This window comes from Ursus americanus, chromosome 27 (genome assembly GCF_024610735.1).
Source record: "Ursus americanus isolate L20-20 chromosome 27, mUrsAme1.1.p, whole genome shotgun sequence".
Lineage (NCBI taxonomy): Eukaryota > Metazoa > Chordata > Mammalia > Carnivora > Ursidae > Ursus > Ursus americanus.
This window is the reverse complement of record NC_142153.1, coordinates 28,357,407-28,379,525: the sequence shown is the minus strand read 5'-3', so window position 1 is coordinate 28,379,525 and position 22,119 is coordinate 28,357,407. Positions and strand designations below refer to the sequence as shown.

The 22,119-nt window shown below is 37.5% G+C and overlaps 1 protein-coding gene across 1 annotated transcript in view; it reads right to left on the bottom strand.

Annotated features, from left to right (window-relative positions):
• The window catches only part of CSMD1 (CUB and Sushi multiple domains 1), a 1,039,667-nt gene that overhangs the window by 453,796 nt on the left and 563,752 nt on the right, over positions 1-22,119 (bottom strand). The window contains exon 9 of the mRNA XM_087856321.1: positions 12,260-12,363. Within this exon, the coding sequence (XP_087712447.1) occupies positions 12,260-12,363 (104 nt within the window). The remainder of the gene's footprint in view (positions 1-12,259; positions 12,364-22,119) is intronic.

Sequence of the window (22,119 nt, the reverse complement as noted above, 5' to 3'; positions counted from 1 at the left end):
ATGTTATTATTACCCTTTGCAACTGCTTATCTGTTTAAAACAGAATTTAAAAAATATATTAGTACCTGGAAAACAAAATAGATCCTTGTTTTGATAAATACTTTAGCAGTCATCCTAACATGTACATTTTAATCACTTTCTTTGAGACAACTTCATTTTTTCCTAAATGTTCTTTAGAACACATAACATTTTGATTTAAACTTAAAAATAAAATTACTGTAATGAAACACTAGGTAACTTGATTTACTTGTTAGAAAACTACAATAAAATTTTCTTTTGAAAAAAAAAAAGCCATCTTTTTGGAGATTCCCAGCTTTCTCTTGCCCTCTGTCTCTACACTGGAATTTCCAACCTGCCCCACACATAAGGTGCACCTTATGCTCCAACCATATTGACCTTTGTAACCATTCTCCAAAATACTGGCATTTCTTGGCCTCCAGGTTTTCACTGCCTAGAATATCCATTTGTCTTGGATAACAGCTAAAAGTTCTTAAAGATTTAAGGGTTCTCACTAGGCATTTCATAACTCCTTTCGACAATGTAAGATTTTTTTCTCTAGGCCATTGTAGAATTCTGCATATACCCCAATTAAGACAAATGCATTACAAGCACCTATTTCAACATCTGTATCGTACTGAATTTGGAACTTCCTTGAGGGTAAGCTTACATCTTGGTCTTTTTATCCTAGACTCTGGCATAGAACATGCAGAATTTTTGTAGTAAAAACATAAATGAAAATATAAATTAACCCTCATTAAAATTTACTATATATCCACACACTAAAATTCTATAGCAATATTTCCAAATGATGATTTAAATATTTATTGTATCTTAGCACACCAAGGACTTGGTACTTGGGGTCCTATTATAGCTCTGTCATTAATTAACCCCTAATTTAAGCTAAATTATTTTACCTCTATGTCAGCTTCTTCATCTGTTAAATAATTGTATTAAATTATATTAAAGGAGTTGTTGAAATCTAAAATTCTAGGACTTTTTGATAGATACCAGAGAAGGTAGAGTTGACTTCCATTCAGTGGTTTGATGTGTCTGCTTCAGTCAGCACCCATGTTGAATAGAAATAGCCAGTATTTGTGACAATAATTTTCAGTATATTAAATGATTTTGCCAATGTGAAGTAAATGACTTTTGATTATGTATTTGTTCCTTTCCAACAAACATGGCACATTGTGTTGAGAAAAATCTCAACTCTTTCACGTGAAACTGGGTCAGGGTTCCTTCTTTCTTTCTTTCTTTCTTTCTTTCTTTCTTTCTTTCTTTCTTTCTTTCTCTTTCTTTCATTTTTTGGGGGGTCAGTGTTCTTTAAACCATAATTGAACCCATATGACACAATGCCTTTATGATGTTTTGGTAGCTGGTAATATAGTCTATAGAAGAGTGATCTCTTTTCTGAGCAGTTCTTCTCTTTGGCCCTTGTTGAAAGATTCAACAGTCTGCCCCTACATATATGAAATGTGTCTGCTAGAAAGGATGGCTAAATCAACCATGATAATGTCCACTCAATGCAATGCCTCTGTGAATCCCCATGTTGTTGCGTATGTCAATAGTTTGTCCTTGGTTCTGCCTAGTAGAATTCCCCTGTGTGAGTATGCCATCTGTATATTTGTCTATTCACCTGTTGAAGGGCATTTACATGGTTTACAGGCATTTGACAGTTACGAATAGAGTTGATGTACATATTTATGTAGGGTAAATTTTATCTCCCTAAGGTAAATACCTAACAGTGGGATGGCTGGATGTTATGATAAATGTATATTAAGTTCATAGGGAACTGCCTGCCTGTTTTCCAGAGAGGATGTATCATTCTACATTTTCACTTGTGTTTTCAGAAATTACGTAGAGTATAACTACTGTTTGAGATATTCTCAAAAAACAAAACAAAACTGTAGTGATGGAGAACAGATCAACTGTCCAGAGTTCAGGGTGGGAGATGTGGCTACAAAGGGATGGCAGTTTGAGGGTGACGGAATCACTCTATCCTGATTCTGGTGCCGTTTATACACATCTATTCATGTGTTGATATTTATAGATCTGTACACCAACAACTCCTATTTTACTGTATATTAAATTAAAAAAATAGTGATTTGTTCAAATGTGGATATAAAAAAACACCCAACAGTGAGCATGCCACAAAACTGTCAAAACATGAAATTAATGAGATAGAAGTCCTAGAATAAGTTTTACCTACGTTCCTCTGGTGGGTGTCTAAAAGGAAAATGGTGTGCTAAACCTTTAACATAGTAATTTTAATTGTAAATTGGGCAGTTGAAAAGTAAATCCTCCTCCTAAGTTATAAACGGGCCTAGAATTAACTGATTTGGAAGTTTTTATAGTTCCTTAATGTCCATAAATTTCATAAGTTCTGCAGAAAGTGTAGAAAATGCAGAGTTATTTAAAATAAATATCTCATTTGGCCATCTGTCTTAATTGGGTGGAGCTGGAGTTCTAAGAAGTTTAATTAATTAATTTAGAAGAAGACAGAATATCCAATCTGTTCAGGCACCTGGACAGACCATTCCTCTCAGGAATACAGGAAAATACCTTTAGTAAGATTAAGAGATGCCCTGATACAAACCCTTAAGTCGTAACGTAACGTAACGTAACGTAACGTAACGTAACGTAACGTAATGTAAAAGTTGGCAGGCACAGAGGTGCCACAGCCAAAGTCATAAGTCAACTTAGTCACTAAACAAATCAAAGCAGAAGGGATTTAAACACTGGTCATAATTGTGACCCTAGGTTCTGTACATCTTCAGCTATAGTATTGACCAAGCCCTGAGAGCAAATCAGCCTAGAAGGGAGCCCTGATGGGTATTAAATGTTCTTAATCCAATCTGTAGCTAGAGGGGCTCCTCATTCATGAAAGGCACAGGTACCATGTCTACTTACATGATATGCACCAGCATAGGGAGCCAGAATAAGTAGAGAAAAAGAGGACTATGACTTACAAATCAAGCTGACTGTGAGAAACAAGCAAAGACTGTGGCTTTATAGAATAAATGACCATATTATGATGTGTAATGTTAAACCTGGATGTGATCATTACTTATGCTGAAGCCATCATGATTTCCCCAGTTCGCATCTACATGAAATGGACTCATGCACATGTTTCATTCTGATGTGGCTGACTTTGTTCACTGTGCTGGAAGCCCCTCCAGCCAGACAGCACAGAGGATGATGTGGATTACATCAGTCAGCTGCAACCTCCACTTCAGATTCAAGAAGCCAAGTCCAAATCATAAAATCTTTCTATGTGGAACTGTAGACAAAATGTTAATCAAAAATTTGATATTGCGCATGAAAAACATAAGGCCCAGAGTAAAGTTATTTTATAGGTTTCTGCTGTTGAGGGCAGTCCAGACTATTTAAAGGTATATGGACTAGCGATTCCGATTTGGAGACACTTTTTTTCCATCTTATTGCCTGCTAGGCAGAGGCATTAACCTTGGGAAGGACAATCAGAAGAGAACTCTAAAGGGAGGGAGAGGAAGGAAAGCTGGTTTGTGACCCAGGACCAGAGAAACAGCATAGTGCCAGGTGCCTTGCTCCCACAAACAGAAGACCAACCAGATGGGTGTTTCCCAACCCCTGACCAGGCAACAGAAGGCTCCAGATAAGCTCATCTTTCTCTGGGATGCAAATGATATCCCTTTAACAACATCAAGCAGCTAGGTAACAGTTAAGACAAAGAGCCCTAACAACGATAAGTGTCCAGCCTTCACTTTCCCCATGAACCTGGGGTTCCCCTTTCTGAGGAAAGATACCAAGACAGACAGAACTTGCAAGAGAGACCCAGCCACACAAGTGACCTGATCAAGGAAGATTTTGTCTTTGCACATGGGAAGCTGAGACTTCCCTCCTTTCCCAGAAACATAGGCGGAGAGAGAGGTGAGGGGCGCAAGGTAAGATGGGGAAAGAGGCACTGGTAAGGGGATACCACCAAGCCCTCCCCTCCCAGAAATATCCTGGTGCCAGTAAGGACGAGTACAAGAGCCAGTGGCACCAGATCAACCATGCTGACCAAGACAACACCTTAACGTCTCTGATAATTAACCTGTCATTGGAACCCAAGCCCACAAAGTTGGCAAAGACCTGTATGCTGAGCCTACCCAGGGTCATTGGCTGCTATAATGAGAGATTTATATGGTATCAGTGTGTCTTAACCTGATAGACAAAATAGCTAGCATACAATTATCCTACTAAGAGCTGAGAAATCAAAATTTGAATAAGAAAAGACAACCAACTGACAACACCTGAAATGAAGCAGGTGTTGCAATCATCTGACAAGGGTTTTAAAACAGCCATCGTTAAATGCTTCAACAGTCATTTACACATTCTCTGCATGCAGATGAAAAATATATCAGGGAAGAAATGGAAGTTATAAAGAAAGAACCAGATGGAAATTATAAGACTAAAAAATACAACATGAATTAAAATAAAAATTGCTAGAAGACTGATGGTAGAGATGTGTGACAGTATCAGTGAATTTGAGAGCACATGAATAGAATTCTCCTACACGGAACAACAGAGAGAATACAGACTGAAAAAAAGTGAACAAAACCTTCTGGACCTGGGGGACAGAAACAGAAGAGCCAACCTTCGTACCATCAGTGTCCTGGAAGAAGAAGAGAAAGAACATGGAATGAAGGGTATTTGAAACACGTAAACCTTCAGTTCTAAGAAACTCAGTGATCCTCGAACAAGATAAATCCAAAACAGAACCATGCCAAGACACACTAATTAAATGCTTGAAAACTAGAGACAAAGAACAAAATCTGGAAAATAGCCAGAGAGAAAGAACTCATTATTTACTCAAATCTACCCATTTGAATGTCACTTGATCTTTTGACCACTGGAGGTCACAAGGAATTGTGACAACAATTTTCAAGTTTTGGGGGGGAAAAAAGAATTGTCAATCATAAATTCTATATCCAGTGAATGTATTCTTCAGGAATAAAGAGAATTTTTTTTAAATGTCAGACAAAGAATTTGCTGCTAGTAGACCCAACCTTAGTGACTGGCTATGTGAAGTTCTTCAAAAAGAAAAGAAATGAAAACAGGAGGAACCTGAAACATCAAGAAGAAAGGAGGAATACAGGACAGGGAAGAAAATATGGGAATACAATGTGCACTATTCTTTCATAGTGAGTTCCATAAATCATATTTAATGTTTGAAATAAAAACTATAACACCCTCTGATACTCAAGATAATGATATTTAAAAGTTGGAGAGCTAAAGGGGTCTAAATGGAAGTGAGGTTACATGGCAAAGTGGAAAACGTTGAAATCATTCAATGGGATGAATGATGGCTACATTGATGTGCATGTCTTAATTCATGGCAGCTGTGCATGTTATTTTATATGTCAATCACTTCCACAAATGTGTTTTAAGTTAAGCAACTTAAGGTGGGGGGATGGTCCTGGATTACCAAAGTGAGTGATACATGACTTCACAGGTGTCCACATAAGAGGGAGTCAGCGGGAGACATAAGACAGAAGAGAAGAAAGCAGTGTGAACTTGGAGGCAGAGAGGGAAGTGATGGGGCTACAGGGCAAGAAATACTAGCAGTTATCAAAACCTGGATGAATCTAGGAACAGATTTTCCCCCAGAGCCTCTGGAGAGAGTGTGGTCCTGCTGGCACCTTGATTTTGGTTAAGTGAAACTGATTTTGGATTTTTGGGCTCCAGAATTATAAGAATATCAATTTCTGTTTTAACTCACCAAGTTTGTCATAATTTGCTACAGCAGTAATAGGAAACTCATACATCTGTAGACTGTTATACATCACAAATGTATATTGTAATACCTAGAGAAACCATTTTGAAAATTATGGCATCCTTTAAAAAGTGTTGAAGTAACCCACAGGAACAAAGGAAGGAAGGAAGGAAGAAAAGAAGGAAGGAAGGAAAGGAAGGGGAAACAACAGAACCAGAACCAGAGGGAACTTGTATCAGTAATAACCTTAAATATAAATGGTTTAGTTCATTAAGAGATAGACAGGCAGAGTGGATAAAATCATGACCCAAATACATGCTGTTCACAAAAAAACACATTTCAAAGTCAAGGACATAGGTAGGTTGAAAGTAGAAAGAGAAGAAGTACACCTTGCAAATATTGATAACAAAGAAATAAGAGTAGCCATGTTAATATTTGATAAAGTTAGACTTGAAAACAAAAAAAATAAAAAATAAAAAATAATTCTTGGGGTACCTGGGTGGCTCAGTCAGTTGAGTCTGACTCTTGATTTTGGCTCAGGTCATGACTGATCTCAGTGTCATGAGATCAAGCCCCGAGTTGAGCTTTGCACTGAATGTGGAGCCTGCTTAAGATTCTGCCCCTCCCCCACCAGCTCCCGGTGTTCACTCTTTACAATAAAATAAAATAGAATAGGATAAAATAAAATAAAAATAATAAATAAACCAAAAACATTCTAGAGAAAAAGAGGAACATTATACAATGATAAAATTGATTGAACCACCAGCAAGACACACATATTCTAAATGTGCAGACAACAAACATCAGAACTTCAAGCTCCATGAAACAAAACTGATAGAGTTGAGAGAAGAAATAACAAATCCATAGTGTAGTTGAGGATTTAATGGCACTGGTTTACCAACGAAAAAGAAAATCAGCAAGGTTATACATCTGAGCAATACAAATAACCAACAGGATCTCACTGACTGCAGAACACTGCACCCCACCCCACAGCAGCAGAACACACATGCTTTACAAGCTCCTATGGGACATTCACCGAGGCAGACCACAGTCCGCGTCAGACGATGGACCTCAACGCATTTAAAGAAATCGAAATAATACTGAGTGTGTTCTCTAACCACAATAGAATTGAGCTAGAATTTCTTACCAAAAAGGCAACAGGAAAATTTCTAAACACATGAAAATTAAGCAACACATATCCATGAGCCAAAGAGAAAGACTCAAGTGAAACAAACAAAGAACAGAATCAAAAGGAGAACAAAACATATTTTAAAAATATCTAGGATACAGCTAAAACAGTGTCAACAGGACAATTTATAGTAGCAGTAATGTAACTACATCACCTAGGAGAAAAGGAATTCAATAATTACCTAAGTTCCAACCTCAAGAAAGTAAAGCCAAAATAAACCCAAAGGAGCTGGAGAAGAGTATGATAAGTATCAGAAGTCAATAAAATTGCAAGTAGAGAAAAAATAGGAAAACAAAGGAAACAAAAGCTATTTCTTTAAAAAAAATCAATGTAATTGATAAGCTTCTAAGAAGACTGGGAGAGAGAGAAAGAGAGAGAGGGAGAGGGTGAGAGAAAGACACACATTACCAATATTAGGAATAAAATAGTAGGTGTTACTACAGATTCAGCAGTCATTAAAAAGATAATAAAGAGGGGCGCCTGGGTGGCTCAGTCCTTAAGCATCTGCCTTCGGCTCAGGGTGTGATTCCAGGGTCCTGGAATCGAGCCCCGCATCGGGCTCCCTGCTCCACTGGGAGCCTGCTTTTTCCTCTCCCACTCCCCCTGCTTGTGTTCCCTCTCTCACTGGTTCTCTCTCTGTGTCAAATAAATAAATGAAATCTTTTTAAAAAAATAAGAATGGTGTTGTAGCATGAGTGTTACCAGATGTAACCACGTGCACAGGCAATGCCATTAGGAGAATGAGAATATGAAGAAAACTGCTTGTGATCATGTGATTCCAGACTTCCAAGAACCTAAGGAGTGTACTTGAGTCTAATCATGAAAACATGGGTTTTTATCGAGAAAGCCTTTAAGTAGCTATCTCTATGTACTGATTCCTAAAATAAACTGCTTAAGCTTTTCTCCAAAGCACTGAGAGGTATATTGATTGGCTCCTCTGATAATATCAAAGGTATATAAACAAGTTTTATATATCAGTTTTTAGTGTTTGCTTTTGTATGGCTCTTCCAGTCTTTTAATAAAAAGAGAATGATGCCCTTTGGCTCAGGATTTGCTGACAACAGCAGGGGGCTTTGGTCACAGTTGTACAGGGCTCGGGCAGCTTCTAGAAACAAGAAGCAGTTTCAGAAATAATAGATTAACTGAACATAAGTAACAACTAGTATCCTTTGCAGTTAATCCACAAATCTAGCTGGACAGAGGCAGTACTACTTGCTCTCAGACTTCCCTGAGGTTGGTTATTCATCCCCTTAGAGGCACAGACATTTAAAACCTATAACCTGAAATTAAAGCAATCTCCTGGCCACCAATTGCTAATAACTGAAAAGGCCAGAGGGAACTCCCGATGCAATTCTTCTGCAAATTAAATTCAAGACAATTATCAATATATATTCTTGGATAGATCTCAACAGAGATTTTTTAAGTAAGTTATTTAATTTTAAGTCTGTCCCTCTGTAAAAATAACCTGAGTAAATTCATTCATCTCTTGGGAAGATTAGACTATTAAAAGGGTCTCTTAAATTCAGTTGTCCTCCTTTTGTGCTGAGAATGTTAAGAAACTGAAAGACCATTAACAAACATTAGAAAATTGAAAACCATATTTAGGATGAGCTGGTTAGGTAGCTCACTCTCCAGATTTCTCCTGAAAATCCAAGCCTAGAATTCCATCCCCCATCCCCAAAAGGGGGACCTATAATAACATAGTGAGCCTGAGGTAGTAAACACCAGTCTTCCATAAAGAAGCACTTTGGCTCATATTTTATTTGAAATCTGCATCATGAGATCCAATGATTTTATACTCTTGTCTGGCATGTAACTAACCCCATGTATCTGCCATCTCTCCAATTAGATTTTCAACTCCGTGCTGAGAATAAAGTCTAGCATATAAGTACTCAAAAATATTTGTTGACGTATTCTCTAAAAGTACCTGTTTATTTGAAGACCAGCTGTGATTCTCTGACTGGTTTCTTTTTCTGTAATTTTGTACACTAAGGAAATATATCAGCGGCTTCTCTTTTCTCTCTGCAGCTGATTAAATGCCCAACTGATCTTTGTTACATTATGTCTCCCAAAGGGCATCTCAGTTTGATTCAGTTGGCTATTTAGTTTTTCATTTATAGATTTGAGCTATCGAGAGGAAGTTCTAATAACACTTATGTCAACATAATACATCGTTTGCTGTTGCTCTCTTAACAACAAATAGCATTAAAAATATGGGTGTATGAGTTTAGATCTTTAATAGTGACCTAAGGGAGTTTATATGGCATTACTTTGCTCCGTTTATATTTTTTATTTTGCATTTATTTAAAGTTTTCTCTCATTTGCTTTAGTGACACCTTTCTTAAATTAGCTGTTACGGTAATAATAAAGGTACTTCACTTGTGGGTTACATTTCTTAACTCCGCAGCACTTTAACATGCATTAGTTCATTTTGCTCCTTGCCACAGGCAGGGAAAGTTTATTATACATATTTTATAGCCATGAAAACAGAGGCACAGAGAGGTAAAGTGACTTCCCTCAGGGTCGGAGAGGTAGTTAATAGCAAAGCTGGAGCCAGAAACTCCATCTTTGGCTTTCTGGCCCCATTCCTATCCACTCTGTCAGTGCTGACAAATACTACTTTCGACCAAAGCCAGGCTGTGCTTGGGTAATCAGCATAGGAGCTTACAAACAATACAGATGTCCAGGCTCCACCCTGCACAAAACTGTATTCTTATAAATAGATGCAATTTCCTTCTAATAATTTGGCAAAAAGGAATAACTATTTGGTGAGGGTGGGAGAATAGGGGCCTTTATATACTGTGGCAGAAGAACAGAAACGTTTCTACCAAGAAAGTTTTAGGGGGATTGCTGGGAAAAGATAACAATGTAATGCAGTTACCCTTTACCCTGAAATTCACCTGCTGCAAATTTTCCTGAAGGCATACAAAACAAGTGTGGCAAGGTGTCTGTAGCAAGTTGTTTACTGCACAGCTGCTTATAAATGCAAAGGCTGCGGTAGGCTGGGGAAGGCAAAAGACCATCCATGAGAATTGCTAAAGAGACATGCCATATCCACATGTAACAATAAGAAGCAGACACTGGAGAATAATAACTGGATTTAAATATCTACATACACCCAGTGTACACCAGTGTATACATATCAGCATATATCAGGCTTGTAAGTTTGGGGTAAATCCTTTAATGTACCTATAACTTAGTCTTATCATTTATCCTACGAGGCTACTATTAACCCCTAATTTACAGGATTAAGGTAAGGACTAAATAAGATGATATGCATTAGGCATTTAGCCCAGCACATGATATATGAGATATTTAGTGAATATTAGCTATGATATTACTAATGCTATTATTATAATTATTATCATAAATCATGGTCCAGTAACATCATTTTAATTAGTAGTAGTAGTAGTAGTAGTAATTGACCCATAAGAGGATGAGATAGAGACATGTACTGATAGGGAAAGATGTCCGATGTATAACAAAATGACGAGTATATTCTCAGTGTAGTCAGAATATGGGCCCATTCATTGTTAAAGGCATGGACAGCAGGCACCTGGGTGGCTCTGTTGGTTGGGCCTCTCCCTTCAGCTCAAGTCACGATCCCAGAGTCCTGGGATCGAGTCCGGTATTAGGCTCCCTGCTCACCGGGTAGTCTGCTTCTCCCTCTGATCCTCACCTGCTGTGCTCTCTCTCTCTCTCTCAAATAACAAATAAAATCTTAAAACAAAAACAAAAACAAAAAACCAAGGACAGCATGTTCATCTAAAGCACTTTTTAAAAATGTAAATTACCTCATAAGCAACTGGTAAATATAGAATGAGTATAATAGCCAGTACTGTTTTTCTCTAGCAGAATAATAAGTGAAAGGTATTGAATAAGAAAAGGGTGAAGGTCTAGGCAGGGAGAGATAGGAGGCCCCTGACCCCCCTAAGTAGGCTCTCACAGGGGGCTACCTGGCCAGGCTCACAGAAATCCCAGTTGTGGAGAAACCTTATAGATAAGATATTAACCAGAGAGAAGGGAATGTAACAATCCACCTTGTCTGTCTTCCGGTATAGACAAGATATTTACATGATAGTTACAAATCCACCTTGTTTGTCTTAACCTTGTAGAGCAGATATTTAGGAAGTTTCCTGGTCAGTTTTCTATAAAAGACTGACCATAAAAGCCCACAGTGGCAACCCATGTGGGACCCTCTCCCTCTAGAGAGCTTTTTTCTTTCCTTTCTGTTCTCACCTTCATGTAATAAACTTGCACTTCACTTAACCCTTTTGTGTGAGCAAGATTCATTCATCGACTCCTGAGATAAGAACCCTGCAATCCTACCACAGTAGGGGGGCAAGATACCCCACAAATAAAAAGCAAGCTTGAGCATTGTACAAGTAAACTAAAAAAGGAAAAAGGTGAAAAATGGCAGAATGACCTCCGTTAAAGAAAGAGACCTTTTGAGTAGCCGCTACAATTCATGCAAGCTGCTAACGCTGGAGGAAAAGCTATAAAGACTTTTCCCTCCGTGCAGACAACCATGATGACTAAGGATTCTCCCAGATCATGTTTTCTTTCTTCTTCTTCTTCTTTTTTTTTTTTTTTTTTACGTGATGTAGTTTTATTTCATTCTTTGTCCTGGCTGCATATTGTATCTCGCTATATAAGAATATAATATAAATTGACAAATTCTCCTCTAAAGAGCTATTTGGACTATTTTCCAGATCATGTTTTCAATTTGGATAGCGCAGGTCTCATGAAAGTGACAAAAGTGTCCTCAAGGCCCAACATGGGAGCAGGTAAAGGTGTCCGGGGTACAGCACTGCAGGGCAGACTGTGACTTCCCTTGCAAGTGGTGGAATAGAGATTCATGTGCTAATTTTTATATCAAGGCTGTGATTGTATTTTTTAGGACTCTGGATACCGAGTGCCACAGATACACAGTCAGTTAGCCCAGTGCTGTTAGCCCCCAACCTCTGTTACTTTGAGCGTGTGTTCTTACAGACTGCAAGGGCTTTTGCAAGACCTATGGTGTTACTCTAGACAATACTTGTAAGTCCAAAAACACTGATATTGTAATGCCACAAGGAAGTAGAAAGAGAGGGCTAAGAAGGAGGGGTTGATTGAGAAACAACCATTTCTACTTTCTACTCTTCTGTATATTCTAATTTTTGCTATATTTTTTAAGGATTTGAAGGAAAAACATGAAACAGATGAAATGCAATCCTGATTTAGTTTTCATGTGAAATCAGATTTGGACAGCATTAGCGTAGCTAGTATCCATCCATGCTGGCACAGCTGGCCACACATGCTAGAGGAGAAGAGACACTCCATCCCATACTTACACATACAAGACCGTCCTGGTATCGCCCACTTTGCCAGCATCGCCCACCGTAAGAGTGTCATAGCCTCGTTCCAGTTCGAACTCTTCAAATGCAAGCTTGATGACCTAAATAAAGCAAAGATCCTTATTTACCATCACAAGAACTGTCCATGACTCCAAATATGCAAATATCCAGTTGTACTATAACTATGGATAATTGTATATATTTGAGAACCCTCGGTTACAGAATTTTAAAGAATTCAAAACTGCTATCACTCCAAAGACAATGATTATCAGCCCTAAAAGTGAAATTAACCCATATTACGCTTTTAGTGAAATGCATATCAAATATTTAACTTTAATAGAGCTTCGAAGGATCCAAAGACAACTTAATATAAGCAAGAGAATTGTTCATTAATTCTTTTCTTAAATTCTTTTTAAAATATATCTCATTTGCTAATCCATTTAATATTTCTTTTAATATATTTTGAGGACACCCAAACACTCTGAAATAAATATTTTTAGAATAATGTATGCAGATTTTATTTAATTATCCATATTAACATATTAAAAAGATCTTCTGAGGCTAGAAAGTTTTCCTCTACACTTAACTTTGCAAAGCCTTGAAGCTTTATTTCTTCAAGAACACTTTGCCCTGGTGATTGACACCATACCAACTAGATATGTTTGGTTTATGTCTGATACGATCATATATTATGATTCTATGAATTTCTTTTTATAGAGCACAGGATCCTTTTCTCCAGAAAGAAGAAATGCTTTCTTCCATAACCAATATTTTGATCAAGGAGAAAGAGAGTAAGAGATGTCATGAAATTAGGCCAGAAACCTGAGTGGCAAAGAGAACAAGGAACGGGAATTAGATAGATAGATAGATAGACAGATAGATAGATAGATAGATAGATGATAGATAGATAGATAGATAGATAGATGATAGATAAGATATGAGGGTCATTGATGGATGATAGATATATAGAAGTGATAGGCAGACAATTTAATTGATCGATAGATATAAGAGACAGATACAGATAAAAGATTGATAAGCAATACAGAGATAGATTGATCAATCAATAGAGAGATGAAAGAGATAGATGATAGATGATGGAGTTAATAGAAGAAAGTGATATAGATAGTAAATGGATAGATAAATATAAATTATAGGTAGATAGATACATAGACAAATAAATAGGAGAGATAGATACAAAGTGAGAGGTGGGAATTGGAGGAGGAATACAGGACAGGAGGAACAGAAACCATAATACTGGAAATCCATTTCGATGGGATCTATTTCAGAGTCGATCTGAAACTCTGGAATCTTGTAAGAAAGTATCAAATTCCTGTTTGTTAGATCTGAAAGGAAAGAGTATGTGGCACCAGAAGGAAGGCTAATACCCAACTTAATGTGTGCAGTCCTGAGCAGGCACTAAACAGGTGTTCTTCTGGGCAATGCTAATGTGGAATGCATTGATTTTGCTATTTGAAATTCTTACTAAAATTAGTGATACAGTTATTATAATTTATTATAAAAGTATACTCTTTCAAATTGCAGTGTTTGTGTGAATACATTATTTCAGGAATCTGCTTTGAAACAGGTGTAGAGGTTGATAACTGTTGCAAACCAGGATCAATACTGCACATGAAGCTTAGGGCCTGAGCATGGTATTATTTTTATTTTTTTCTTTCTCAGGGGTCTATTTATAAGTGACCATGGCCCAACAAGAAGAGAATAAAAGAACTGAAGGATCATCATTGAGACCAGCAGTTTCGTTCCCATCACCTTCCTGACACATGTTTTCAGCCCTGCCTTGTACAGCGCCCTGCAGTGAAGCAATGATAATCCATTAATGTCTGGGGGTCACGGTTGGACAACTTGTAATGAGTCACACACAGGGGGTCTCACTACATAACTGTGCTTTCATTAGGGGTGTAAAAATGGCCATTTTGTGATTTTGTCAAGCCAAGGCAAAGGGTATTAGAGAGGCTTTTGTCAGTGTTTAGTCTCAACAATCAACCAGAGCCTGTTGTCAAAGGATAATCTTTACTCCATGCTATTAATGCTCCATAAAAAGAGAAAATGTACACCCAGTCTTAGGCAAAGAACCTGTAGTGTGTCGGACAATGTGGCATTCTGTAAATATTCAACCTGGTATTAAAATAGAAATTCACATTTGTCATGAAACTTGCCGTCATTTCTCATTCAGGGATGGGTAGAGATGCAAGTGAAAAATATGTTGAGTAAATACATTTTTTAAAGATTTTATTTATTTCTTTGACAGATAAGAGAGAGAGAGCACACACGAGTTGGGGAGAGGGCCCGATGGAGAGGGAGAAGCAGACTCCCTGCTGAGCAGAGAGCTGGACGTGGGGCTCAATCTCATGACCCTGAGATCATGACCTGAGCCGAAGGCAGATGCTTAACCCAATGAGCCACCCAGACAGCCCAAGTAAATGCATTTTTAAATAAAAGCTGGATATACGTAAGGCATACACCATGATGGTTTATACACACACACAGTGAAATGACTTCTGCAGTCAAGTTAATTACCATCCCTTTCACAAAGTTATTATTTTGTGTGTGTGGTGATAATCTGTACTTTTAGCAAACCTCCGGTTCTCAATACACCATTACTAACTACAACCACCGTTCTGTACTTTAGATCCTCCACTTATTCACGTTACATGACTAAAACTTTGTACCCTCTCACCAGCATCTCCCCGTTTCTCCCACTCCCTGCTGCCTGGTCATCATTGTTCTATTCATTGCTACTATGTGGTTGACATGTTTAGATTACACAGGTAAATGAGATAATACATTTTGCATGATGTCTTTCAGGTTCATCAATAACCGTTACACACGAAACTATCTCCTTCTTTAAGGCTGAATAATATCTTTACCATTCATTTGTCGATGGACGCTTAGGTTGTTTTCATTATCTTGGCTATTGTGAATACGAATAATGCTGAGATATATTTGGGATGGCGAGTGATTCAGTGACCAAAGTGGTTTCTTTAGTTCCTTAAACACAGGCATGCCCTCCCCTCTGCCTTGACTTGGTTCCCTGCAGATGGCAGTTGTATACTTTTCAAGTCTCTGCATAACGGCTGCTTCTTGGTGGTCCCCACCCTGCTCATTCTGTCCAAAGAAATCCATCTCTTTGTCAACATCGCCTACTCCCTTCACAGAGTTTCACCTCTTGGAATTTCGTGTGGCTCTGCGTGCACTGCCTGCCTCACACCCTTCCACGGTTAAGTGCCATGAGCGCAGGCACTGAGGGTGACAAGGGGTTCAGTGCCCCGGGATGTATTGATGCCTACTCTGTCCAGGCAGCAGTGCTGGGAATTAAAACAGAGAGGAGATGGACAAAGTTCTGGCCTTCAAAATACTTAACGTCTACAAGCGTGTATTTTGATATTTAACAAAGAGTAATTAGCTTTTAACTGTTACAGATTCCTTAATAGTAAAATAGGAAGGAAAAAGAAAAAAAAAAAAAAGGAGGACAAAGTTCTAGATTTCAAAAAAATTTAAAGCCCATGGGGGATATTTTGATAAATACAGAATAATTATAGAATTTAACATTTACAAGTAAAGATTTCTTAATGACAATAGATGAAATCATTTACTTTTTCAAACACCAAACAGAATCTCAGGCCTGTGAAAAAGAGATGCTGCTCAGTGTGGACTTTGGTGCAAATTTTTAAATATATTCTTGGAGTTTTGTATTTTTTTTCCTTTTTGTTTTTTAACCAATTCTCAGCGTTTCATTGTTGTAAGAGAGTTGGTCTGAGTAAGTCCTCATTATGAGCTTCTTTTTGTATTATCAAGCGTATCAAAGCCCCTATAGACTCTATGAAAATAAAACACTACCCTCTGCTTAAATATTTCTAAATCAGGTACTTCTAAAAATATATAGAAGACTTGTTTCTCAACCTTTGTAAAATGAATGTAAAACAATATCTATAAAATATATCCTGGGGTGAGCTTATTCCAATATGTTTATCTTCTGGGAACAATTAAAAACATTTAAGTATTAATTCCCTACATGATTCTTCCCTATCTCTCCTTCTCTGTGCTTCCAATTGTTCATTAATTCCTCATTTATTCATATATTCAAGGCAAATTAATGTGCCAGCCCTCTATCATGAACAGGCTTTGTGCAAATCTTTTCATTTGTCTAAGTACATTTTAAACACACTGTTACCACCACTCAGACTAGTGGTGTGCTTATCAACAAAGGGTCTTCTTAAAAGAGCAAGGTACTAAATTAATTGTCCCAATGCTAAGTTTTATCAGTACAAAAACACATTTCAAGACAAAGCAAAACCATTTAAATCAGGCAGCATGTGCTGTTGTAATTTAAATTAGCATTAGAAATGGTGGGGAGAAGTCTAGAAAGATATCCCATTTCCCTTTCCTGATTTCGTGTCCCTCTGCTGAGCCCAAGCTGGACATACATGGGGGCACCTCACTGAAGGGTACAGTAACAGTTACCACTGAGTGACCCTTTCTACTTGCATGTCCATGTATAAGAGTATGGCTATGCCACTATTTACACCTGTGTCTACGAACTTATAATTTCCCTGCATTGTAGAAATGAATTATGTGCATTCACGTGAAAGACGAGTAAATTAAAGCAGAAAGAGTGATTTATGGTGAATTTTAAATAAATCTGCATTATCTCTGTTTTATTTTAATTGCTAATAAGACTTGGAAGGAAAGATGTGCCAAACTGATAAAAACCAAGCATAATATAACTATGTATTGTTTTATGTGAAATAGGACACATTGGAGATGCCAATAGATACAAATCTTTAGGTAGAGCACAAAGGATTTTTAGGACTGTGAAAATACTCTGTGTGACACTATAATGGTGGGTGCATGTTTATTTTTTCAAACCCATAGGACGTACAGGAGTGAACGCTAATGTAAGCTCTGGGATTTGGGTGATGATGATGTGTCAGTGTGGGTTCATCAGTTTGAACAAGTGTACCATTTGGTGGGGATGCCGATAGTGGGGGAGGCTGTGCATGTGTGGGGTAGGGCTTATATGAGAAATGTGTACCTTCATTTAATTTTGCTATGAACCTAAAACTGCTTAAAAAGTCTTTAATACGTACATACGTATGTACAAGTTTACTTCCTTTTAAAGAATGAATAGACTCCTTGTTTCTTATAAAAAGTAAGTCCTTTATTTTATCAAAGGAGATTGTTATTTTGCTATCAGAGTCTGGATAATTTATTTCATATAACTAATGCAAAATGAGCTCTCTTTATCTCCAAACCCATGGAACCTATATGTAATATTTCCCATACATGTCACTTGCTTTAATTCTGCCAGGAGGGTGCACACCCTGTTTTTCTATCTAATTATTCTTCAACGTTCTTAATACAAAAGCAGGTAAGGATTTAAATAGAAAACAAAAACTAACAAACAAAAGATGGATTTTTTTTTTAACTCTTCTGTTAATACTATGACCTATGACCGACACAGTGATGCTATGAGTTCATCTGTCTCTGGTTATATTTCACTATAGGTAAACAGGCTGCACTAGACTCCATCCCTATGATAGCTATAAAGTCAGCAATGCATTTGTTTAAAGTATATGTCCAAATAGTTCACAACTGTGTAGCACCATCTTGCAGCCAGGATTAGTATGTACTTGTTGGGCAGTCCGCATGAGTAGGAAAGAGCCCAGCAATGCTCTGACAAAATTGCACTCTTCCGAATGTTTCAGCTATGCTTGCTATATACAGGGGAGCTTATACCTTTTTTTTTCCCCCTGAAGCTTGGCTCCTTGAAGAGCTCTCATGCTATTGCCAACACATGAAATCTGACTTACTCCTGGACGCAGGAGCTGAAGTTGACACATTCATGAGGATGGGTGTTCCTGGGGGCTCCATTTTTCAAACTTGCAGCTACCCAGGCAAAGAGGCAAAAAGGGCAACTGGTTACCTGAAGGGAGGTCTTCCCTTACTTTCTCTAGAAGTTCACATCTCCTGGGCAAGAAATAACACCTCCTTCTCCGTATCCTGTTTGCTCTAAGATTTTCCATAGGAAACTTCTTTGGTTGGATGATGGCCATGAGTAATCACCCCACACGGGTTTGTGTTGTACATCTGCCTTTTAATGTATTTACCTGTTTAAGACTGGGACCTCAGTGGCACTCCAAAAATCAACTTCTTCAATCCATCTTTGCAGGTATACACAGACATGTGACAATGTGTCCTCGAACGCACATGCACACCGTTTTCCAAAGTAAATATAGCCCAAGGGGCTGTAGCACATAGCAATTAATCATCAACCTCCAGCATATTATAATCTTTTTAATTACACAGCAAGATTTGCTTTTTTTCATGCTAAGATATGACAAATCACATAGTTATTCTCAGAAGCAGCTCATAACTCCGCAATGGATACAGTAGCTTCAAAAGACGTGCATGGGTCCAAAAACCTCACAGCCCTGGCTATGTGGAAAAGCTGAAACTCCAGAGATTTTCAAAGAGGCCACAAAAATAATTCCTATACTTTATTTCTGTAGATATAGGCTTTGTGAGAAAACACATTAGTCACATAATATTCCATCTCACCAGTAACTTAGAGTTCATAATTTATGTGTTAAGGAGTTTTTGTCACAAACATGATTCAAATTAAAGGAGTTTTCTTGATATCTCTATAGTTACAAAGTGCTGGGTATCCATTTATACCTGAAGGCCAAGGAATTAATTTTTCTCCTAAGTTTAGTCATGCTTTTGAATGACGGCTTGGCACTTAATTATTTATTATTATTATTATTATTATTATTATTATTATTAATTTTACCACACTTAACTTATGGTGAATTGAGAGACCATCATATTCATATAAACCTATAATTGCATTTTATGTTCTTTCCAATCTATAATAAAATATTAATAATTCACACCTACAGGTAATACCATGGGAATATATATATTATTTGCTAAGTGAATAGACCTTTAATACCCTTATATGGATATTAAAAAATATGCCTATATCAATAAATTATGGATGTCAAAATTTGGTATGTAATAATGCGATTTAAATAAATTCTTATGAAATGTACAAACATGCAATAAATACAGACAGCTTTCAGCACTAATATGTATACAGAATTCCTCCTGCCCTTTTATTGTATTTTTCCATTGCTAACTAGGAGCCAAATGAAACACTGAATCAAATATATTGCAAACTGTAATCAGTTTTTCTTTGGGAATCTGGTAAATTCAGCCTGTGACAGTAACAGGCTAGAGAAATTGGAGATGGATATACAGATACGGGATATGGTGTAATATGAAGAGATCATTAGCAAAAGCTACTATAAAAATTAGAAATGTGGGGAAGTAGTCAATATGAATTCCCAATATTCCTTGAAATGTTAATGGGAGAACGTCTCAAGGAACATAGTTTGGACAAATAGAACACACGGTGTTTACCCTAAAAGCACAGCTGTCGCCCCTGTATTCTGGCCTCCAGTCAGACATCAAGTGTCAAACATGTACTATTTGAGTATTTTGGCAATAATGCCAAAGTCAGAGGTTATAAACCAGAATATCAACCTTCTCCTTTTATAGTACATAACCACAGAGAAGAGATTTAAGATACATTGATTTAATCAGCAAACAAAATAATTAAGATCACACAAAATATTTCAAATTAAAAAAATGCAAGGTCCAAATCATTTACCCACCATTTCCATTTAAGCGTTATGATAAGAAATGCATAGTAAACAGCTATTTTTACTGTCCTCAGCCTGCTTACGTTACTAATGTGGAAAGACAAATTATTCCAGAAACATGTGAGGGCATTACATATCATAAATCAAATTTTTCTTAGTTTTTCAAAAGTCCCTTTCTCACTTCATTCACTGAACACACCAAATAGGGGTTCTGCAGGCTGAGTTCAGCCATGGTTAAATGGTCTCAATCAGGAATAATGGTGACTGGGGCTGAGGGGGTGCTGGGGACATGGAGGAAGGGCGGGTCTTATATATATATTGGGGTCCTCAGGGTGTGATGATGGCTTAGCTGATAAGAGTTACTAAAACACAGTGATCCAAGATGACTATTGTTTTTGTTGTTGTTGTTGTTGTTTTCTTGGGCAACCATGTTGTATAGTTGTATGTGGAGAGGATAAAGTTTGTGTAGAAAAATAAGAGTTTTCTTTTCAATGAGATAAGCTTAACATGACTTTTGGACATTCCTAGATACGAAGTAAAACCAAGACGCCAAGTGCACATTTAGAAATAACAGTGTAGAGCTAGGGAGATACTGGAGCCTAGAAGCAAACCAGGGGGCCATTAACCACAGATAAAGATGGAAGTAACAGGACTAGTGGGGTATCCAACAGATTGGATGTGCAAACAAAGAGGGCTCAGGATGGAGCCCTGGGCTGTCCAGTGTGTGGAGTCATGGCATTTGGAAAGCATGTAGATATAAGACCTTGCAGTAGGAGGAACGCCAAGAAGAGCTGTGTTGTGGAAGTCCCATAAAACTGAAGGTCTTGAAAAGGAGGCAGTGATCAAATGGGATGAGTATTACTGATAACTTAAAACAGATGGGGACAGAGATGAGACTGGTGGTTTGTCTAGGTAGAGAACACTGATGACCATGGCATGATAAAAATATCACCACTGCAGGGATGGGAAATGTGCTGGAGTATGTAGTTGAGAGCCTGGGAGATATGGAAGTGAAGGATAGGATGATGGAGACCTGTGAGTACTTCCCTAACAAGGGTGAGCAGAATGAGGATATGTCACCAAGGGCAGATTTTGTTTTTAAGACAGAACATACGAGAATATGCTATGTAATGATGATTCAGTGACCTGAGATACAAATGATTTTCCAGGACAGAAAAAAAAAAAAAAACTGCTACTTGAATGCAAATATGAATAGGTCTTTGACTTTAATGAGATACACAATAATCCCCACAATGTAAAGGAAAACCACATAAAAAGTATGAATATAGGCTGGTTGATCTGATGGTGGGAAAATCGTGGAGTTCAATGACATTGGCTCCTATTTTTTCTTCCTTTTTTTTTTAAAGATTTTATTAATTTATTCTACAGAGAGAGAGACAGAGAGAGAGAGCACAAACAGAACAGCAGGCAGAAGGAGAGGGAGAAACAGGCTCCCCACTGAGCAGACAGCCAGACATGGGGCTAGATCCCAGGACCCTGGGATCACAATCTGAGCCAAAGGCAGACACTTAACCGACTAAGCATCCAGGTGCCCCTCATATTTTTTCAACAGAGGATGAAGTGAGGTTAGCAGTAGAATGTAAAAAACATTGAATATAGAATATCAGGAGACTTAAAATTATTATTATTACGGCAACCTCTATTTTTAGAAGTGGAAAATAAAAGCAAGGGAAGACAAAGGACTTATTTTGCAATTATTAGTGAAAGATTTAGAACTCAAACTGGGAACTCCTGAGTCTTGATTTAGTATTTTTTAGATCTTTGATTCCACAGTCACATATAAGTGAGGAAGATAAGAGTAGAGGTTACAAAATACAACTCCATTTTCAAAAATATTTTTTCACCTTTCTTACAAAATACTTTTCTTACAAAAAGTATTTCTTTGAAATTTTTTGCCTACTGTCATTCTGTTTTATTTTTCTGATCATAATCTCAAACGATTGTATACAATACAGATGTAATGATTATTTCCTATATGACTAGTTTGAGTCCCTGATAAGTAAATATTGCCACAAACTGAACACCAAAAACCCACAAATAATCCAATTAAAAATGGGCAGAAGACCTGGATAGATATTTTCCAAAGAAGAAATACAGATGGCCAACAGACACGCGAAAAGATGTTCAATATCACTCGTCACAAGGGAAATA